We start from the raw sequence: 22,712 nt of genomic DNA on the forward strand, positions 1-22,712 counted from the left end.
AAGAGGAGGGAAGGCTACCTAATTCATCCTATGAAGCCATCATCACCCTCATACCAAAGCCAGACAAAGATACTACAAGAAAAGAAAACTACAGGCCAATCTCTCTAATGAATACAGATGCAAAAATCCTCAGCAATATTCTTGTAAATTGAATCCAGCAGTACATTAAAAGAATTATACACCATGACCAAGTAGGATTCATCCCAGATATGCAAGGATGGATCAACATAAGATAAGCAATTAATGTAATACATCATATCAACAAATCAAAGCAGAAAAACCACATGCTCATCTCGATTGATGCAGAAAAGGCATTTGACAAAATTCAACATCCTTTCTTGTTGAAAACACTTCAAAGGATGGAAACAGAAGGGAACTTCCTCAACATGATAAAGGGAATATATGAAAAACCCACAGCTAACATCATCCTCAATGGGCGAAGACTGAAAACTTTCCACCTAAGATCAGGAACAAGACGAGGATGTCCACTGTCACCATTGTTACTTAATCTTGTATTGGAAGATCTAGCCAGAGAAATTAGACAAGAAAAAGAAATACAAGACATCAAAATTGGAAAGCAGGAAGTAAAACTCTCACTGTTTGCAGGTGATATGATATTATCTGTCAAAACCCCCCAAAAATTCACAGCAAAGCTACTAGAGCTAATAAATGAGTACAGCAAAGTGGCAGGTTACAAGACCAACACTCAAAAATCTGTAGTGTTTCTATACACTACTCATGAACAATCTGAGGGGAAAATCAAGAAAAAAATTACATTTACAACTGCAACCAAAAGAATAAAATATTTTGGAACAAATTTAACTAAGGATACAAAAGACCTACATAAAGAAAACTATAAGAAATTGCTAAAATAAATCACAGAAGACCTAAATAAATGGAAGGACATACCGTGTTCATGGATTGAAAGACTAAATACAGTTAAGATGTCAGTTCTCCCTAAATTGATTTATAGATTCAATGTAATACCAATTAAAATCCCAAAAACTTACTTTGCAGAAATAGAAAAACCAATAACCAAATTCACCTGGAAGGGCAGGGTGCCCCGAATAGCCAAAAATATGCTGATTAAGAAAAATGAAGTCAGAGGTCTCACGCTACGTGACTTTAAGGAGTATTACGAAGCTACAGTGGTCAACACAGCATGGTACTGGCATAAAGATAGATATACTGACCAATGGAATCAAACAGAGTGTTCAGATATAGACTCTCTCATCTATGGACAGTTGATCTTTGATAAGGCAGTCAAGCCAACTCACCTGGGACAGAACAGTCTCTTCAATAAGTGGTGCTTGGAGAACTGGATATTCATATGCAAAAGAATGAAAGAGGATCCATATCTCACACCTTATACAAAAAGTTAACTCAAAATTCATCAAAGACCTAAACATTAGAGCTCAGTCCATAAAACTTTTAGAAGTAAATATAGGGAAATACCTTATAAAACTTGTAATAGGAGCTGGTTTCCTAGATCTTACTCCGAAAGCATGAGCATTGAAGAAAGAAATAGATAAATGGGGACTCCTCAAAATTAATCACTTTTGTGCATCAGAAAACTTTGCCACGAAAGTAAAAAGACAGCTGTTCTAGTTTGCTAGCTGCCGAATGCAATATACCAGAAACGGAATGGCTTTTAAAAAGGGGGATTCAATAAATTGCTAGTTTACAGTTCTAAGGCCGAGAAAATGTCCCAATTAAAACACGTCTATAGAAATGTCCAATCAAAGGCATCCATCCAGGGAAAGATACCTTGGTTCAAGAAGGCCGATGAAGTTCAAGGTTTCTCTCTCAAGTGAGAAGCCACATGGCGAACACAGGGCTTCTCTCTCAACTGGAAGGGCACATGGTGAGCACGGCATCATCTGCTAGCTTTCTCTCCTGGCTTCCTGTTTCATGAAGCTCCCCGGGAGGCGTTTTCCTTCTTCATCACCAAAGGTCGCTGGCTCGTGGACTCTCGGCTTTGTGGTGCTGTGGCATTCTCTACTCTCTCTGAATCTCTTCTATTCTCCAAAATGTTTCCTCTTTTATAGGACTCCAGAAACTTCTCAAGACCCACCCAAATGGGTGGAGACATGTCGCCACTTAATCCAGCTTAACAACCACTCTTGACTAAATCACATCATCCAGGGAGATGATCTGATTACAGTTTCAAACATACAGTATTGAATAGGGAATGGGATTTTGATTAAAACATGGCTTTTCTAGGGGACATACATCCTTTCAAACCAGCACAACAGCCTACATGATGGGAGACAATATTTGGAAACGATATACCAGATAAGGGTCTAGTATCCAGAATATACAAGGAGATTGTTCAACTCAAGAAAGAAACAAACAACCCAATTACAAAATGGGCAAAAGACATGAACAGACACTTCTCAGAAGAGGAAGTACAAATGGCTAAAAGGCACGTGAAAAGATGCTCAACTTCCCTGGCTGTTAGGGAAATGCAAATCAAAACCACAATGAGATATCATCTCACACCCACCAGAATGGCCATTATCAACAAAACAGAAGACAACAAACAAGTGCTGGAGAGGATGTGGAGAAAGAGGCACACTTATCCACTGTTGGTGGGAATATCAAATGGCACAACCTCTGTGAAATGCAGTCTGGCGGTTCCTCAGGAAGCTAAATATAGAATTGCCATATTACCCGGCAATGCCATTGCTAGGTATCTACTCAGAGGACATGAGGGCAAGGACACAAACAGACATTTGCACACCAAATTTATAGCAGCGTTATTTACAATTGCGAAGGATGGAAACAGCCAAAATGTCCATCAACAGACTAGTGGCTAAACAAACTGTGGTATATACATACGGTGGAGTATTATGCAGCTGTGAGACAGAATAAAGTTATGAAGCATGTAACAACATGGATGGACCTTCAGGACATTATGCTGTGTGAGATTAGCCAGAAACAAAAGGACAAATACTGTATGGTCTCACTGATATGAACTGACATCAATGAATGAACTTGGAGAATTTCATTGGTAACAGAGACCATCAGGAGAAAGAGATAGGGCAAGATATTGGGTATTTGGAGCTGAAGGAATACAGATTGTGCAACAAGACCGTTTGTAAAAATTCAGAAATGGATAGCACAATACTACCCAACTGTGATACAATTATGTTAAAACACTGAATAAAGCAGAATGTGAGAACGATAGAGAGAGGAGGGCTGCGGAAAGATCAAAGGTGATTGTGGGTTATACAGAGAAGATAGAATTTAATGAATGTATATGAATGCTGAATCATTAAATTGTTATCTTTTTTAGTCTCCGGTATTTTTAGAGCATCCAAAGTAAAAACCTAAAATTGTGGAATTGTAACCCATGTCAAACTCTGAAATATGTTCTACAACTAATTGTGGTGCTGTACTTTGAAATTTATAGCTTTTTTGTATATATGTTGTTTTTCACATATATACTCCCATGCCCATGGTCTCTTCAGAAAAATGTTCTTTTTCTAATATAAGAAATCCATTGAATCAAATAACGCTAATCAACACAAAATGGTAAATAAAATTAGGAGAAAAATCTTCTGATTACATAAGAAACACATAAAGAATTAATCGTCATAAGAGAAGAATCATTTTTCTGGCAGCCCCACTGCTATCGAATGATATTTTCATGAGCTTGGGCCATTTTCTCCAATGGCTATTGAGAGCCTATTACAGGTTTCAATCAACCAATTTCCATTCCAGCTTAAAGGCCTGCTGAAAACTGCCAAAATTCCTCCTTGGTTGATGAAAAGAGAGCCACTCCAATTATAGTAGCCTCCTTTGCCATGGTGTCCCTTGGGTTTACTTCAGTAGGGCCTCTGTTGCCAACAGTTATTGTTCATCCTCCATATGACAGATTCAAATCATTACTTAGATTTACATTAGCTAGCATTTCGATAATCACATTAATTCCTTTTCACCAACAGATTTCTTAATTTTATCAATATAATTAACTTCTCTGTGATTAAATACTTCATGCACTCTCTTTTGCAAAACAATGTTTTGTCCCTCCTCATTACCAGCTGTGCCTAAAATCTTTAAGCCATAAACTCTAGCAATTTGGTTTGCTCCCAGTCTACCTCCTCCAGGGTCCCCATGAACCACAATATTTTCTCAAGCTTTCACCTGGGCACTGTGGAGCAGAGCTTGATAAGCAGCGAAATATGGGATACCTATGGCAGCCCCTTGTTTAAAGTCTAGTTTTTCTGACAGCAGATCAACAATGTGATCTGCCACAACAACACACTGTGTAGCCTCCAGAGATTGTGCTGGTAGTGAAAACTCTGTCACCTTTCTGATGGTCTTTTGGAATAGGTACTGGAACATCTGACTAGAGTGTACCTCTAGTCCCCCAAATTCAAAAACTCTAATAGCTCTTATCAACTTCTTCCAGTTGCCATGGTGATCCTGCTCTAAAATGGAGAACCAAAACCTGCGATGACTCCCTTGATTCCAGAGTAAAAGGGTTTGGCTCTCTCTCAGTTTTTTATTCTTCATCTTCACTGGATGATCCATCATCACACCCCCTCTTTTACGCTGGCTTTAGCATCTCCCAATTTCCATGTCCTCTTTTCTAACACTTGCCTCTCCTCCCACACAAGTGTTTTTATTTTCCTTCCTCAGCCTCTGTGCTGCACCACTAGGTTAGTGCTCAGGAATGTTCTGGTCCTCATTCTATGATCTCATTCAATAAATTTTAAATCTCCCCTGAGCTTACAGGTCAGGTTTCGTATTTCCCTTTCCTGGACTTTCTTAAGTTTTGCAGGGATATTCTTGTTATCAGCAAACACAATCCCTTTATGGGATTTATGGGAAGGACTGTGTTGGAAATAGCATCTGCATTCTTATATATCCCTTATTCTTAGATGCCTACATCTGTCCACATACATGCAGGAATGCAGGTACACAGGCACACACATTCCCCACCCAGACTTCAGTTTCACTTACCATCCCTGAGATCAGTCATTTTGAGGTCATCCATATGTTGGTTGCATCATGCTTTGTCTCAAATTCCTCCTTGGAGAAGAAAGAATGGGTTAAACATAAAGCATTTGTGCCTAAGGCAGGAAGCAAGATGGAAAGTCAGGAAGAGTAGTAGTGGACAGAGCTAAGATAACAGGTTTTTCTTTCCATGCTTGTAAAATTATTCATGGCTCAGTTCCTCATACACAGTAGGTATTTATAAGTATTTGCTGACCAAGTAGATTAAGGGTCTGGAGAGATCTAAGCCTCTCCGAAGTAATGAACTCAGATCTTCTGGGGAAAATCCTAATTGTGGTATCTTAAGATTTTTCTTTTTTAAACAGATAAATAAGTTTAGAGAGATTCTCCAAAGGTCTCAAAAGTTGGGGTTAAAATCCAGGCTTTGACTCCCTGTCTGATGTTCTTTCCTGACAACCAAGTTGACTCTCATAATGAGAGAATCCAACCCTGATTTGGGTTCCTGTAATGGGAGACTTGCTTGTTTTAAAGTTCTCTGAGCATATAGTCTGTGCTAGGCACTGTGCTGAACGCTAGGGCTGTAGAACTGGATTGGACCTAGTCCCTCTCTCACAGTCAGGGAGGGAATCAGACATGATAACCACTAGCAAGTGTACTAACAGAGTGGTAATAAAGGATAGACAGAGTGCTTGGGTGGCAGGGAGGGCAGGAAGGTGTCACGCTGCTGTTCCTTAAAACGGGGAGGATCATTCCAGGCCAGTGGCAACATGAAAGAATGTACCATGGGACTATGAGTGGTGTGGTGTAGTTTTGGAGCTTGGAATATATGTCACAGGAGATGAGGCTGGAGAAAGATAAGAAGAAGCTGGGTTTTTGAAGCCTTGAATTTATTCAGTCACTTATTTCTTTATTCATCATGCATTGATTTAGTACTTACTAGACACTTGGCATTGAGAATACAAAGATACTTCAGATATGGTTGGGCCCTGCTTTTGAGGAAATCAGAGATATTTATTTCATCTCTGTTACCTTGTAAGGCTCTAGAAAACATTACTGGATGGAGAGAATCACAGATTGCTGAGGTAGAAAGAATCTTAGTTCATGAAACCCATCTATGGAGACAATAGAAGGAGCATGTAAGCCCCTTTAGATTTACACTTGCATTGCTCAGAACTTCTCTTCTGACACAGACTCTCTTTGGTCCCTGCCTTTCTATTCCTTTCCACTTTCACTTCTTTTCTCTTTATATTAACTCCTAGAAGCAGTTTTCTGCTCTTGTAATCTTCACCTCCTACTCATTCTTCCACCCATTGGCTTCTGACCCCATCACTGCTTGAAACTGCTCTTACCAGGCTCAGCAGCGATGTCCTGAGCCTAATTACAGCAGGCTCTTTGGTTCTCATCTTGCATAACTTGTTATTGAAGGTTGTTCACTTCCTTTTTTATTGAAATACTCTTGGTTTCAGGATCAACTCTCAATTTTCCTCTTACCTCTCTTGTTGCTCCTTCCCAGTCTCTTTTATAGTTTCCCCTTCTTCTGGCTAGCTCTTGAAAGTTAATATCTCTTAAAGTTCTTTCCTGTGTTTTTTCTCACTTGGTGTATTCTCCCTGGCTTGCCTCATTCATTCTCAGGATTTGAATGCCTCCTGCCTGCTGGTGATTCTGAAATCTCTGTCCCCATCTGTACCTCTCTCCTGAGTTCCAGGCCCAATAAACCAGCCATCTATTTGATATTTCTACCAAGCCCATAAAGCCAACCATCTATATGATATTTCTCCCAGATATCCTGTGAGTTTCTTAAACTCAGTATGTCTAAAACTGGTTCATTATCTTTCTCCCAAATTCCCTTTCTCAGTTTGGGTTTTCCTAAGGTAGAGATCCTTCCCTACCGAAGGCTGTCCTAGGCCATTAGCTTCAAAGGACTTAAGTACTTAAAAATAAGAAAGCCAAAGAAAAGTGAATCTCAGGAGACCAAATCCATAGAGAATCCATATCCCAGGAAAGCTGACGAAGTGACCCAGTACTTATTCTTGAATGTGCACCATCCTCATAGCTTCACTTTTGTGGAGGAAGTGGGTGGCAGAGCAGAGAGGAGCCTGTGCTTCACCTGGCCAAGAGCTCAACAGGAAAGAGCTGCCCTCAGAGTTGGATGCTGCATAGAAGTCCAAGAAAACCAAGATTTCTCTCTCTTTAGTTTCCTCAGCTGTAAATATCCTTTTATCCTTTTATGAGGATAAAAGAGGGATTATGTAGCAACACTCTTGCTATGCTGCAGATAGTAGGCCATCATTCACTACTTATCAACTTTGAAGAAAGTTAACCTCAGGGAAGCTAACTGAATTGCCCAAGTTCACATAACTAATAAGGGTCATGACCATGATTGGAGGCCAAAGTTAATGAGTTTTTTCATTAAACTAGATCCTAGAAACATCAGTGGTAAAAAAGAACAACTTTGTTGTTTGTTCAAATATACAATTCCTGACATTTCTCCCCAGCTTCTAGCCACAGGAGGGAAAAAAGAGTCTAAAAATATGTGTTGGTACCAATTTCTGTTTTTAATATGGGTAATTAACAGCTGAAAACAAAGCTGTTAATTGCCACTCTTATCAATGGGTGGTCTTTCGTGTGGGTTGTTTGGATGTGAAAAACAATAATGTCACAGAACCTCTGTTTGTTCCTTGTGGCCAGTTGATCGGTCCTGAGCCAGAGGATTCTGTACAGCTCTGGGCAGCGCAGACTGCAGAGCAAGCCAGGTCTAGGTTCTACCCAGAGCCTTCCTACTGACCCATTTGGTGGGGGCCACCTTCCCCAAGCAGTTACCATATCCCGAAAGGGTGTCTTAGCCTCCTTCCTTTTTTTTTTTTTATTGTGACAAAATATATAGAACACGAAATTTGCCATTTTGAACATTTTTAAGTGTACCTCTCAGTGGCATTATATTCACATTGCTATGCAACCATCACCACTATGTCAAAACTTTCATCAAGCCTCATTCTTTTTGAACCTTTATTATTTACTAACTCGAATCTGCTGAGATTTCTGAGAGACAAACTCTCTGGCAGAGGGGCAGTGAGGTGCTGGGGAAGGAGCAGGTCTGGCAAAATGGTTTGGCCTTGGGCCATGTGACCTTTGGCAAACCACACCCCTTCACTGGGCTCCTACCTCATACTCTATGGAGTAAAAGGACTGAACAGAATGAACTGAGATTCTTTCTTGCTCTCCCACTCTGTGATCCTCTTCTAGAGATATTTTCTGAGCTCCTACAAGTGACAAAGATGAAGACCTGATCCTTGCCCTTGATTAACTCACAGTCTAGGGGAATTTACAACTCCAGTATTTCCTTGATAGGCAAATGATTTAATCTGACTCAGTCTCTGTATTTCAGAAACTGGGGTGCTACCTGGAAGAGTTTTGTGAAGGTATAGATAGCTTATAAACAAACATACTGCTATTGTATAAACACAACACAATATCTTTCATTATTAGGCCCTGACTGAATGATTGCTATTAATTTTAGAGTTGCTTTTCCAGCTGCTGTGGAGGTTTGTGATGAGCCAAGCCCAGACAGTCCCTGTGTAACCCCCTACTCATTCCAGTCACCCAGTGAGCACATCTGGATTTCCTTGGCCATGTGCCCTGCCATCTTTTCTGTGTATCATGGCTACATCATAGATACACATAACTTCCTGGAGGGAGAGTCTGTGTATGACCTTGGATTCATTGTACTCAGCCCTAACTGGCATAGCATGTTGCTAGCCTGTCCAAAGGAATCAACTTGTTTGAGTTGGTGACAGGAACTATCATGGGATGGCATCTGGTGCAGTTCCTGACTGACTTTTCCTTTAACGAACACTCACTAAAGTAACTCTGAGAGTAAAATAAAAAGCAATGCCCTTCCCATCCAAGGCCTTCTTTGGTAGAGCTAGTTAGATGTAATGGCAGAGAAAGAGCTTGACCTGTCCTCACTTCCCTCTCTGTGCCCTGAATCTGTCCTCAATCATCCTCTTCCTACCTGTCACATCTGCATCCTATTTTTATCTGCTCCCTTTAGGCACACTCAGGTACTTTGTCCTGAATCTCTTCTGTTCTGGTGTGAAAGGATGTCTGTACCCTAGAAAAGCCATGCTTTAATCAAAATCCCATTTCATAGAGGCAGAATAAACCCTATTCAGTACTGTATGTAATTAGATCATCTCCCTGGAGATGTAACCTAATCAAGAGTGCTTGTTAAACTGGATTAGGGGAGATGTGTCTCCACCCATTTGGTGGGTCTTGATTGGTTTACTGGAGTCCTATAAAAGAGAAAACATTTTGGAGAATGAGAGATTTGGAGAGAGCAGAGAATGCTGCAGCACTGTGAAGCAGAGAGTCCATGAGCCAGTGACCTTTGGAGATGAAGAAGAAAAATGCCTCCCGGGGAGCTTCATGAAACTGGAAGCCAGGAGAGAAAGCTAGCAGATAATGCCGTGTTCACCATGTGCCCTTCCAGCTGAGAGAAAAGCCCTGACTGTGTTCGCCATGTGCCTTCTCACATGAAAGAGAAACCCTGAACTTAATCAGCCTTCTTGAACCAAGTTTTCTCCGGATGCCTTTGATTGGACATTTCTATAAACTTGTTTTAAATAGGACATTTTCTCAGCCTTAGAACAATAAACTAGGAACTTATTAAATTCCCCTTTTGAAAAGCCATTTTGTTTCTGGTATATGCATTCTGGCAGCTAGCAAACTAGAACATCTTCTCTCTCCTCCCCCCACTTTAAAAAACAAACAAACAACACAACAACCTCTTTTTAAAAAAAATATTTTTATTGAGAAATCTTCACACACATACAGTCCATCCATAGTATGCAATCAGTGGCTCACAATATCATCACATTGTTGTGTTTTCATCACCATGATCATTTTTAGAACATTTACACCACTCCAGAAAAAGAAATAAGAACTCATCCATCCCATCCCCTTACTCCTCCTTCTCATTGACCACTAGTATTTCAATCAGCCCAGTTTTTTACTTTTTATCCTGCCCCACCATTATTTATTTTTTATCCTTATTTTTTTCCTCATCTGTCCAAACCGGACTAAAAGGAGCATCAGACGCAAGGTTTTCACAGTCACATGATTACATTGTAAAAGCTATATAGTAATATAGTTGTTTCAAGAATCAAGGCTACCAGAACATAGTTCAACAATTTAAGGTACTTTCCTATAGCCACAACAATACACCATAAACTAAAAAGGGATATCTGTATAACACATAAGAATAACCTCCTGAATAACCTCTCGACTCTGAAATCTTTCTTTTGTTTCATTTCTCTCTTCCCCCTTTTGGTCAGAAAGGCTTTCTCAATCCCATGATGCCGGGTCCCGGCTCATTTTGGGAGTTCTGTCCCATATTGCCAGGAAGATTTACAAAAAAGTCTTTGTAAATCTTTGAGTCATGTCCCACAAAGCGGGGAGGGCCGTTTGCAAGAGGGAGGTAGCCAGGAAAGTAGAAAGAGTTTTGGGCTTAGAGTTAGGAGACCTGGGCTCAACTCTTATCTGTGCTACATACTGCTTATATTAGTTTCCTGGGAGCTGCCATAACAAATTACCACCAACTTGGACTTAAAACAACAGAAATTTATTCTCTCACAGTTCTGGAGTCCAGAAGCCCAAAATCAAGGTGTCAACAGGACTATGTTCCCTCCAAAGCTTCTAGGGGATAAAGAATTCTTTCTTCTCTTCCAGCTTCTGGTCGTTCCTGGCATTCCTTGGTTTGTGGCAGTGTAACTCCAGTCTTTGCCTCCATCTTCATAAGGCTTTCCTCCCTGTATCCTCTCCTCTTCTTATAAAGACATCAGACATTGGATTTAAGGCACATCCTAAATTCAGGATGATTATATCTTGAGATCTGCAGAGAACCTTCTTTCCAAATATGGTCACATTCTGAGGTTTAGGTTGACCTGAATTTTTGGAGGCATTATTTAACCCATACCTTGGCTTATGTGACCTTTGGTAAGTCATATAATCTCTCTGAGCCTCTACTTCCTCCCGTTTAGGATGGACTTAATTGCTACCTATTCTACAGGATGGTTGTGAAGTCAGTACACGTAGCAGAGCCTTCATTTATAGTACATGCTGATAAGTGAGAGTTTCCTTCCCCGGGTTCTGTGACACTATCATCCTGTGTCCTACCAAACCCCTCTTTTTTTCTCTGTTTACTTATACCCTGACCATGGTGTCCTCTGAGCTCTGGACTTCCTTCTCTCCTTCCCAGGACCTTGTCTACTCCAGCCCAGTGGACACAGCCCGCAAGGTGCTGATTGTCTTGAGGACTTTCCTGAGGAGAAATGAGGATGTCCAAGTGAGTGGTCTCATCCGAGGCCACTTTCTGCTAATCCTACAGCATCTGCTGGTAGAGCATGGGACCTCCCCTTCAGAAGGTCAGCCTGCAAGTCCTGGGGGCACGTTTTGACCAGAAGGTCCTAGTTTGGCTGGGCAGTCAAGAGTCACATCTCTGCCCTGGCTAGGCTTGCTCTAGGAAAAAGAATCTAGATTTTTCTCTGCATAAGAAAAGTCAGGCCCATAGGGCATCAAGCTGAACATCATTTCTTTTATCTCATTAGAAGAATGGGTGTGTGGCATGCCTGATTTGTTGTATATGTGCATGTGATGTGAGTGTGTTTAGTTATGTTTAATGTTGATGTGCTTAACATAGGTGGATGGGTGTGATGTATGTGTGCATGTCCCTTCCCTGCACAGCATGTGCTCAGAGCTGTTTTGTCACAAGAATGGCAGCCCCTAGTTGGGAAGAAGAAAGCAGGAAAGATGGGGGGAGGCAGGGTAAGGAACAGCAGCCAGCAGGGGCATGGGGGGCCGGACTTGTTATGTGTTCAGAGCCCCCAGTAAGATCCAGGAGAATAATTTCCAGATCTGGAATGGGACTCCCTGGTGTCAAGGAAGATTGAAGTTTGGTACAGTTTGAAGAGACTGAGAGTTAGGAAAAAGTGGAAGAAAGCAGTATCAGTGTTTACTGAGAAAACACGTATGGGCCCTGGCCTCTTTTCCTATTTCTAGAGAAATAATTATTAAAATTAAATCTCCAGGCAATTAAGAAAAGTAGGAGGAAACCTGTGGCTCACTTGGCCCAACCATGACTAAAGACTGGAGGATTGGAGGTAGATTTGAGGGTGTTTAGAAGAGCTGAGTCCTTCCTTTGCAGAGAAGGACAAGACACATTTAGCACACAATATTGTTTAAGAACCATGTACTTAGTGGAAGAGTATAGTAGAAAGGCCATAGATGTTGGATTCAGATGTGGGTTCAAGTCCTGGCCCTGCATTTACTGGCTGTGGGACCTTTGAGAAGTCACTCAGCCTCTCTGAGCCTCAATTTTCTTAGTTGCAAAGTAGGGCTAACAATTCCAGCTTCTCTTGGCTATTAAGGGGATTTAGTGAAATAGTTAAGTCCTAATACTAATCTAGAGTTGATACCCAGGATATCAGTTGCCCAATAAAGAAGGAAGTAGGGTAAATCTTAACAAGCCACCTAGCCCCTTCAGAAATAAAGAACTCAAAGTGCCTCTTTCTAGGGTTATTTACAGCTAATTGGTGTGTCTGTCTGACATTTAGGGGATCTGAGCATCTGATTCCCTAACTAACGCTCAATGATCTTCCAGCTTCGGGGAACCTGCCATTGTTGCTGAGCCTCCTCTCCTTAGTGCAGCTGAGGAACGAGTCAGAGCAGGAACTGGACAGCATGGCCATGAAGCTCCTTCACCAGGGTGCGTCGGCTGCTCGCAGGACAGTGTCTGGGACCTGGGGCCGGGGCCAGGGGCTCATATTTGCTTACACAGTGAGCTGGTATTGCTCCTTTCTTCCATCTGTTTGGAAGAAGTAGTGGGTCATTCTTTCCCCATGGGCTTCTTGCAAAGGGGCCCCCCAGGGCTTCCTCTTCTTGTTCTCTGGGAGTGTTTAGAAAACCAACAAAAAAAAACAGTGTGTGATAAGCTAATGTTTTGGAGTCAGAAGACCAAATCTCAGCTTGGTCACTAGCTTTGTGACTGAGGAATCAAACTAACCTCTATGAGCCTTATGTTCCTTGTAGGTAAAATAACAGTAGTTAGCTGATTGGATAGGGAATAACTGAATAACTGAACTAGGAGAGGTGGAATGCCAGACAGTGCCTAGTGCATAGCAGGCTTTCAGTGGGTGCTATCAGAGAAGGTCCATTTTTCCTAACACAAGTTCCATTCTCCATCTCATCCCATAGATGATGTGGGATCTGATAATCCAGTTCATAGTTCTCCAGGCTCCTTTTCTACCCTGACCCCAATCCTCATTGGGACCTTTCATTGTTTATTAATGCAGTCACTTAAAAGACAGCACCCTTAAGATCTGTTGAGGGAAGATTGAAATTAATGGGAAAAATGACATGTCTTCAGTATCTATGGACTTCAGGTCCTCTGGCCATGATGAGAATGGGGTTTCTTTCCCTGCCTGGGGCCCAGGTCTGTGCTGAGGAGATGAGTATCACTGGCAGTCTCAAAAAGGGTCTCTGGAGACTAGCTTCAGGCTCTGCCTCAGCCTGGAGCTGGTCATCACTAGCCTGTCTGTCAGATCAAGGGTGACACTAAGCTGGGAGGGAGGTCTGGAGCTATCTGTGACAAAACCAGCTTTCAAAGGGCTTCTGACAGGGAGAGATGAGGGGCTGAGACCAACACATGAAGTGTAATTGGCATTTACATATAATCCTTGAGTGCTATGGAAGGGAGTAGCAAATTGTTGTTCAGGAATGGGGGAGACTTGCTGGTTCTGGTAACCATGTGCCAATCGGAAGTTTGAGTGTGATGCGGCTGCCAAATAAATGAACCTAAACTAAAGTGGGTTTCGTAATGCAGGTAGGAGTAGAGGATGGTAACTCCCAAGAGGAAAGCGATGTATTCTGTAGGTAATAGCTACCATACAATGTCATATCTGCTCCAGTGAGGGCTGGGGAAACAAAAAGAGATATCTAATCTTGCTTTGACAAGTTGAGAAAGCCTTTGTGGTGAGAGAGTGGGAGTGAACTTTGAGCTGAATCTTGATTGCTAAGTTGGAGTTAAGGAGTTAGCCAGGCAGAGGTAACACGAGAGACAGACCATGGCAAGCACAGGGAACTGCATATTAATTGTTACAGGGTTCCCTTAGGAAGGCAGTAAATGCCCATTGCTGGAAGAAATCAGAGGCTGGATCATCTCAGGGAATAGCAGGACCTCTTGCTGATGGAGGCACATTGGCCTACAGGACCTCTACAGACCCTTCTAGCCTGGATTCTATTATATGGTGACTTTTGACCACTTAAAATTTTAAGTCTGTTTTGGCTAGCATGCCCTTGTGGGCTGCTTACCAAATGTTTGCCCAGATATGAACATGCCTTCAGTTTTGTCACTGTATTTCTTTCCATTGGCTCTAATATTAGATACTTTGTGTTTGGTGCCCACGACTGACATCTGAAATGTGCATATTGTAGGCCAAATCATTGAGAAGCTTGAATACTATTGTATGACAAAGCTACAGAGGACTAGCGGATAAGGCCTCTGGGGACTCTCATCTCTTGCAGTGAGCAAACTGTGTGGGAAATGCAGCCCCACTGATGTGGACATCCTACAGCCGTCCTTCAACTTCCTGTACTGGAGTCTTCACCAGACCACACCAGGCAGTCAGAAAAGAGGTGCTGAGGGGCCCAGGCTGGGTTATTGAAGAGGGAGAGTCCAGGGCAGTGTCTCTCGCAAGCCCCTGGCCTGTATATTCAGAGAAACAGTGCTATAGGGGTCAAGGAGTATGAATTCAAGTCCGCTCTCTTATTATTATTAGCTGTCTGACCTTGCCCTACAGTACTTCTCCCTGAGTTTCCTTTCCTCATCTGAGAAAGGGTGAAAATAATACCTGTCTCATAGTCTGATATAAAGACCAAATAGGAATGTGAAAATACTCTGAAAAAAAAAAGCAAAGCCTTTATATCTGTGTCATTAGAATCACAGAAAGCCAGGGCTTATTTTGCAGATCAGGTACTACATGAAGTTGAATGAGCCCTTTTTGTCCTTTCCCCATTAAAAAAATATAAATGGAGGGAGGTGGGGTGCACGAGTAATTCAGTAGAAGAATTCTCACCTACCATGTGGGAGACCCAGGTTCGATTCCAAGTCCATGCACTAAAAAAAATTAAATTTAATTTAAAAATATAAAAGGGGGTCTTTTCTGGTTCTGATGAGGTATGATTCTGCAGTGAGAGACCCCCAAGATGTTCCTTTTGTTCACTTACCACACATGTATGAAGCCCCCGTGGATGTTAAGGATCTTGATGGATGTCAAGCTGAGGCTCTGTGTAACTCATATGGTCACTGTCCTTTCCCCACCCTATAGCTGCTGCGGTGCTTCTGAGCAGCACAGCCCTGATGGAGCTTCTGGAGAAGATCCTAGCCCTTACCTGGGCAGAGGTGGGCTCTCCAGGAACAGCACTCCTCTGCTCTGCCTGGCTGCTTACTGCCTCCTGTTCTGCCCAGCAGTACAGTGGCAGTCTGCAGGTTAGTCTCTAACCTGTGGGTTTGGGGATGGGTTGGCACTCAAAGGAGTGATGAAGATCCTGAGTTCAGGTTCCAGCTTTGTAGCTTAGTATCTGTGTTACCTTGACAAGGCATTTAAGCCCCTCTGAACTTCAGTTTTCTTACCACAGAAGGCAGGGACAAGGGTGCAGGAAGAGCCCAGGTTCTTGTCAGGGTGATTCAAATTAGTCCATTTAGCATACATGGATTACTTACTCTATGCCAAGCTCTGTTCTAGGCACAAAAGAATAAAAAATGAATACTGCATGTGCTTCTCCCTCAGGGAACTTGTGGTGTTTCAACAAAGCCTTGAAAGATAAGTAGAGTTGTGCTAGGCAGAGATCGTGGAGAGAGACATTCAAGGCAAAAAGAACAATATGAGTTATGACATGAAGCTGCACAAATGTAAAAACTGGTGTACAAATCTGGAGAGCAGTAAAATGTTCTGTGTGGCCAGAATGTAGGGAGTAAATGGAGGTAGGTCAGAATGCATAGGATGCAGGAGCCAGCATGCACTGCTGGGTAGCAAGCTGTGAAGTGCTGTACTTGCATAAGGAGTTGTTATTGCTTGAGAACTCATGCTGCAGGGGAGAAGAGGGTGGTGAACATACCCATGAAGCACCTCCGTGTCCTCTCCCCTGCTTATCTAACATTGCCATTACAATGCTTGTACCGGTTCCTCTGTGGGCTGCTTCATGTTCAAGATGTCTCTTTCCCTAAGGCCAATTGCTCCTTCAGGACAGGTACTTTCTGTCATCCTGACTGTGCCCAGCACTGGATTGATCTAGTACTGGGCACACACATACAGCTCATTTGTGCAGAAGTGAAATCAGTGCTAAACTTTGGTCTCCACACTGGCAGCAAGCTGGGACAGATCCTGCAGATTATTGACCGTGGGGTTGATTTGGGCCAGGAGCCTTCCCTGCTTTTTTTTTTTTCTTCTTTTTATTAGAAAAGGTGTAGGTATAGAGAAAAATCGTATTTACTCTGGTAGAGTTGCCGGTACCACCCCACACATGGTTTTTCCTGTTAGTAACACTTTGCACTAGTGTGGTACCCTTGTACAACTGATGAAACAATATTATAATCATACTATTAACTATAGTCCATAGTTTGCATTAAGGTTCACTGTTTGTATTGAATAGTTCTATGATTTTTATTCTGGTAACATATATACAATCTAAAAGTTCCCCTTTTAACCACATTCAAATATACAAGTCCACAGTATTAATTACATTCACAATATTTTGCTACCATCACTACCATCCATTGCCAAAACTTTTCCATCGCCCTCGTCAGAAACTCTACCGTTTAAGCATTAACTCTCTATTCCTTACCCCCACCCTGGCCCCTGGTAAACTGTGCTTTAGTGTATAACTCTGTGAATTTGCTTATTCTAATTATTTCATATCAATGAGCTCTTACAATATTTGTCATTTTGTGTCTGGCTTATTTCACTCAACAGGATGTCTTCAAGGTTCATCCTAGTTGTCGCATGTATCAGAACTTCATTCTTTTTCATGACTGAATAATTTTCCATTGTATATACTGCACTTTGTTATGCATTTGTCTGTTAATGGATAATTAGATTGCTTCCATCTTTTGGCAATTGTGAGTAACGCCACTATGAACATTGGTATACAAATATCTGTTTTTGAGTCCCTGCTTTCAATTATTTTGGATAAATACTTAGAAGTGGGATTGCCAGGTCATATGGTAATTTTATACTAGCTTTTTGAGGAACTACAAAACTGTTTTCCATGGTGACTGCATAATTTTATATTCCTGCCAACAATTAACGAGTATTCCTGTTTCTCCACATCCTCTCCAATACCTTTTATTTTCTACTTTTTTTGTAATCATTCTCTTCAGTGTGCACTGGTATCTCGTGGTCTGGGATTTGCATTTCTCTAATAGATAATGTTCTAGTTTGCTAGCTGCTGGAATGCAATATATCAGAAACGGAATGGCTTTAGTTGCTAGCCATTCCGTTGCTACTAAACGGAATTTAGTAAGTTGCTAGTTTATAGTTCTAAGGCCAAGAAAATGTCTCAATTAAACAAGTCTATAGAAATGTCCAATCTAAGGTATCCAGAGAAAGATACCTTGATTCAAGAAGGCCAATGAAGTTCAGGGTTTTTATCTCAAGTGAGAAGGCACGTGGCGAACACAGTCAGGGTTCCTCTCTCAGCTGAAGGACACATGGCGAACACTGTGTCATCTGCTAGCTTACTCTCCTGGCTTCTGGTTTCATGAAGCTCCCCAGGAAGCATTTTCCTTCTTCATCTCCAAAGGTCGCTGGCTTATGGACTCTCTGCTTCATGGTTCTGCAGCATTCTCTGCTCTCTCTGAATCTCTCATTCTCTAAAACGTTTCTTCTTTTATAGGGCTCCAATAAACCAATCAAGACCCACCTAAGTGAGTGGAGACATGTCGTCCCCTAATCCAGTTTAACAACCACTCTTGACTAAATCACATCATCCAGGGAGGTGATCTGATTACAGTTTCAAACATGCAGTATTGAGTAGGGATTATTCTACCTTTATGAAATGGGATTTTGATTTAAAACGTGGCTTTTCTAGGGGGCACGCATCCTTTTAAACCAGCACAGCTAATGATGTTGAGCATCTTTTCATATGCTTTTTGAAAATTTGCATATTTTCTTTGGAGAACTGTCTGTTCAAGTGTTTAGCCCATTTTCTATTGATTGGGTTGTATTTTTGTTGCTGAGTTGTAGGATTTCTTTATACACTGTGGATATTAAACCCTTATCAGTTATGTGATATTTTCTCCTGTTTTGTAGGTTGTCTCTTTTATGATAAAGTCCTTTGATGCACAAAAATGTTTGATAAAAATAGATCAATTAATTTTGATGAAGTCCTATTTTTCTATTTTTTTTTTTTGTTCCTTATGCTTTTGGTGTAAAGTCTTTGCCTAACACAAGGTCCTAAAGATACTTTTCTATGTTTTCTTCTAGGAATTTTATAATCTTTGCACTCATATATAGATCTTTGATCCATTTTGTGTTAATTTTTATATATAGTATGAGTTAGGGGTCCACCATAATTCTTTCACATATGAATATCCAGTTTTCCTAGGATTATTTGTTGAAGAAACCATTCTTTCCCCCATTGGCACCGTTGTCAAAAATTAATTGACCATCCCTTGAGAATCTGAAGGTGGAAAAATATATATATATATTATGCTGATTTGAAAGGACCCTAGATAAACCATGTTTTAATCCTAATCCCATTTTGTAAGGGCAGCCATTTCTTCTACTCCCTATTTGGTACTGTATGTTTGAAACTTTAATTAGATCGTCTCCCTGGAGATGTGACTCAGTCAAGAATGGTTGTTAAGCTGGATTAGATGGAGATGTGTCTCCACCCATTCTAGGTGGGTCTTGACTGGTTTACTCGAATCCTGTAAAAAGAGGAAACATTTTGGAGAAAGAAGGAGATTCAGAGAGAGCAGACAATGCTGCAGCACCACAAAGCAGAGAGTCCACCAGCCAGCAACCTTTGGAGATGAAGAAGGAAAATGCCTCCCAGGGAGCTTCATGAAACAGGAAGCCAGGAGAGAAAGCTAGCAGATGACGCTGTGTTTGCCATGTGCCCTTCCAGTTGAGAGAGAAGCCGTGATTATGTTCACCATGTACCTGCTCACTTGAGAGAGAAATCCTGAACTTCATTGGCCTTCTTGAACCAAAGTATCTTTCCCTGGATGCCTTTGATTTGACATTCCTATAGACTTGTTTTAATTGAAACATTTTCTCAGCCTTAGAACTATAAACTAGCCACTTATTAAATTCCCCTTTTTAAAAGCCATTTCATTTCTGGTATATTGCATTCTGGCAGCCAGAAAACTAGAACATATATAGATAGATAGATATAAACTATTAAACTCTCCAAAAAACTAGAATATATATATATATATATATATATATATATATATATATATATATATATATATATATATATATATATATATATATATGTTTAATAGTTATATATATTCCCATTTGAGAAACGTCAGGTACCCTCTCAACCATTGGGGACTCCCAAGAAAAAGGGAAAGCCCTAGAGGCTTGCTCCTATGAAACTTATTTCTGTAAGGGAGAAGCTAAGACTACCCACAATGAGGCCTGAAAGTCGCTTCCAGGAAGCCTCTTTGTCGCTCAGATGTGACCTCTCTCTCTCTCTAAGCCCAACTCTGCAAGGGAAATCATTGCCCTCTCCCCTTGTGGTACAAGCCATTCAGGGGTGAAAATCTCCCATACAACATGAGGTGTGACACCTGGGGGTGAATCTGGCCCTGACACCATGGGATCAACAATACCTTTCTAACCAAAAGGGGGAAAAATGTGTAATAAAATAAGACATCAGTGACCAAGAGATCACATGGAGTCAGGAGGCTGTTCTGAAGACTGCTCTTATGCAAGCTTCAGTTAGATAGTGCTAATTGCCATGGTTAGCTAAACCCTAATCAACATTACTCCTATTGACTCTTCATAATACCTAGGAAATATTTCTTCTAGCCTCCAGTGTTTGGAGCAGCTAGAAGGAAAAATCTGAAATAGTGGAATGGTAACCCCTAACAAATTCTGAAAACTGTTCTGTAGCTAGTTGTTGAAGTGTACTTTGAAAACCACTGCTTTTTCCTTCTTTTCATAGTATATATGTTATATTTAACAATACAAAATTATTTTGAAAAATAAAGAAGAACACCTAGAGCTCAAACTGAGACTCTATAAAAGTCTCATGCACTAGGTTTGCCTTCCTGGAACATTTTCCCAGAGGGTTCCTAGGTCAGTTAATCTCAAAATTCAGAGGGACCAGCTTTTCCAAGATTATCAATTAATTAATTACATCCCCCTATCCTTTAGGGTGGACACCCGTTCTTAACATGAAAATATCAGGACAGGCATTCCCCAAAGATCCCTGTAGATTGGGAGAAAGATTAAAGGAGAAGGAGGAGGTATAACAGAGAAAATGGAATTTAGCAAAAGAATATGGCTGCTGATTCCCACTATATTAATATTCCTTCTAGCCTCCAGTGTTTTGGAGAAGCTAGAAGGAAAAATCTGAGATGATGGAATGGTAGCCCTTGATAAACTGTGGGATCTGTTCTGTAACAGCTTGTTGAAGTGTGCTTTGAAAATTATTGCTTTTTTCTTTCTTTGCTTTGCATAAAATATAGTATACAATATTAAAAGCTTTAAAATATCAATTGGCCATAAACATGAGGGTTTTTCCTGAACTCTGAATTCAGTTCCATTGGTCTATGTGTTTGTCCTTATGTCAGTATCATGCTGCTTTGATTACATGAATCAAAACATTTGAGTCTGTGAATAAGTTTTAAAATTGGGACGTGTGAGTCGTCCAACTTCACTGTTCTTTTCCAAGATGTTTTTGGCTATTGGGTCCCTTTACCCTTCCTTATAAATTTTATGATTGGCTTTTCCATTTATGCAAAGTAGGCTGTTGGAATGTTGATTGGCATTCAATTGAGTCTATAAATTGCTTTGGATAGGATTGGCATCTTAACGATATTTAGTCTTCCAATCCATGAATATGGCATGTCCTTTGATTTATTTTGGCCTTTCATTTATTTTAGCGATTTTTTTATACTTTTCTGTGTTCAAGTCCTTTACATCTTTGGGTAGATTTATTCCTAGATATTTTGTTCTTTTAGTTGCTAGTATAAATGGAATTTTTTTAAATTTCCTCTTTAGGTTGTTCATTATTAGTGTGTAGGAATACTACTGATTTTTGTGGATTGATCTCATAACCCACCATTTTGCTAAATTTATTTGTTAGTGGTGGTAGCTTTATTGCTCTTTCAGTATTGATTTTTCAGTATTTCTATATATAGGATCATGTCATCTGCAAAGAGGAAATTATTACTTCTTCCTTTCCAAATTGTATGCCTTTTATTTCTTTTTCTTGCCTGATTGCTCTGGCTAGAATTTCCAGTACAATAGTGAATAACAATGGTGACAGTGAGTATCCTTGTCTTTTTCCTGATCTTAGAAAGCTTTTAGTATTTCACAATTGAGTATGATGCTAGCTGTGGGATTTTCATGTATGTTTATCATGTTGAAGAAGTTTCCTTCTATTTCTGGTATTCTGAGTGTTTTTCTCAAGAAGGGTGCTAGATTTTGTCAAATATTTGTTTTGCATCAGTTGAAATGATCATGTAGTTTTTTTACCCTTTGCTCTATTAATATGGTGTATTACATTAATTGCTTTTCTTTTGTTGATCCATCCTTGTATATCTAGGAGAAATACTACTTGTTCATGGTGTATCTTTATCTGGCTTTGGTATTAGGGTAATGTTGGCTTCATATAATTAGTTAGAAAGTGCTCCCTCCTCTTCAGTTTTTTTGAAGAGTATGAACAGGAGTAGTGTTAATTCCTTATATAGTTTTTAGCATGAAGCTATTGGGCCCACCCATATCTCTGTAGTCACCTGCCCTGGGTGGAAGCCTGTACCTTACCTTTGGCATTGCCCTGGCCCTCTGCTCACACCTAGACAATTACCTCTTCCTAACTCCCTCTACTCCAAGTCCTCTCCACTGCCCTGGCTCAGGCCTGACCATATGTCCTTGAGCTGGTTTGAAGCCCAAGAAAAGGACATGCTCTTTTTAATTTTGTCATTGTATAATATAACGTATATTCAAGCACAGAAAGAAAAAAGCAATAGTTTTCAAAGTATTTTTCAACAAGTAGTTACAGGACAGATCCCAGAGTTTTTCATCGGCTACCGTATGATCCTCTCAGATTTTTCATTCTAGCTGCTCCAGAATATGGAAGGCTAGAAGGAATAAATATTTTTTATCATCACAATCGACTTTTTTTGTGTGTGTGAAAAATAATATGTATACAAAAAAAGCAATAAATTTCAAAGCACAGCACCACAATTAATTGTAGAACATATTTCAGAGTTTGGCATGAGATACAATTCCACAATTTTAGGTTTTTACTTATAGCTTCTCTAAGACACTGGAGACTAAAAGAGATATCAATTTAATGATTCAGCATTCATATTCATTTGTTAAATCCTATCTTCTCTGTATAACTCCACCATCACCTTTGATCTTTCTAATCTTTCTATCCCTGTCTTTAGGGGTGTTTGGGCTAAGGCCGTTATAACTTTTTCATACTGGAAGGGTCTGTCACTAATC

The 22,712-nt window shown here is 40.6% G+C and overlaps 1 protein-coding gene and 1 pseudogene across 2 annotated transcripts in view; one reads left to right on the forward strand and one right to left on the reverse strand.

Annotated features, from left to right (window-relative positions):
* The window catches only part of MEI1 (meiotic double-stranded break formation protein 1), a 211,447-nt gene that overhangs the window by 146,764 nt on the left and 41,971 nt on the right, over positions 1 to 22,712 (forward strand). For both annotated transcript variants that reach the window (XM_077169009.1, XM_077169010.1), the window contains exons 21-24: positions 11,222 to 11,387; positions 12,623 to 12,727; positions 14,545 to 14,655; positions 15,348 to 15,508. In XM_077169009.1, the coding sequence (XP_077025124.1) occupies positions 11,222 to 11,387; positions 12,623 to 12,727; positions 14,545 to 14,655; positions 15,348 to 15,508 (543 nt within the window). The remainder of the gene's footprint in view (positions 1 to 11,221; positions 11,388 to 12,622; positions 12,728 to 14,544; positions 14,656 to 15,347; positions 15,509 to 22,712) is intronic.
* LOC143689582 (quinone oxidoreductase-like) lies at positions 3,598 to 4,990 on the reverse strand (annotated as a pseudogene).

The sequence above is a fragment of the Tamandua tetradactyla genome, chromosome 7 (genome assembly GCF_023851605.1).
Source record: "Tamandua tetradactyla isolate mTamTet1 chromosome 7, mTamTet1.pri, whole genome shotgun sequence".
Lineage (NCBI taxonomy): Eukaryota > Metazoa > Chordata > Mammalia > Pilosa > Myrmecophagidae > Tamandua > Tamandua tetradactyla.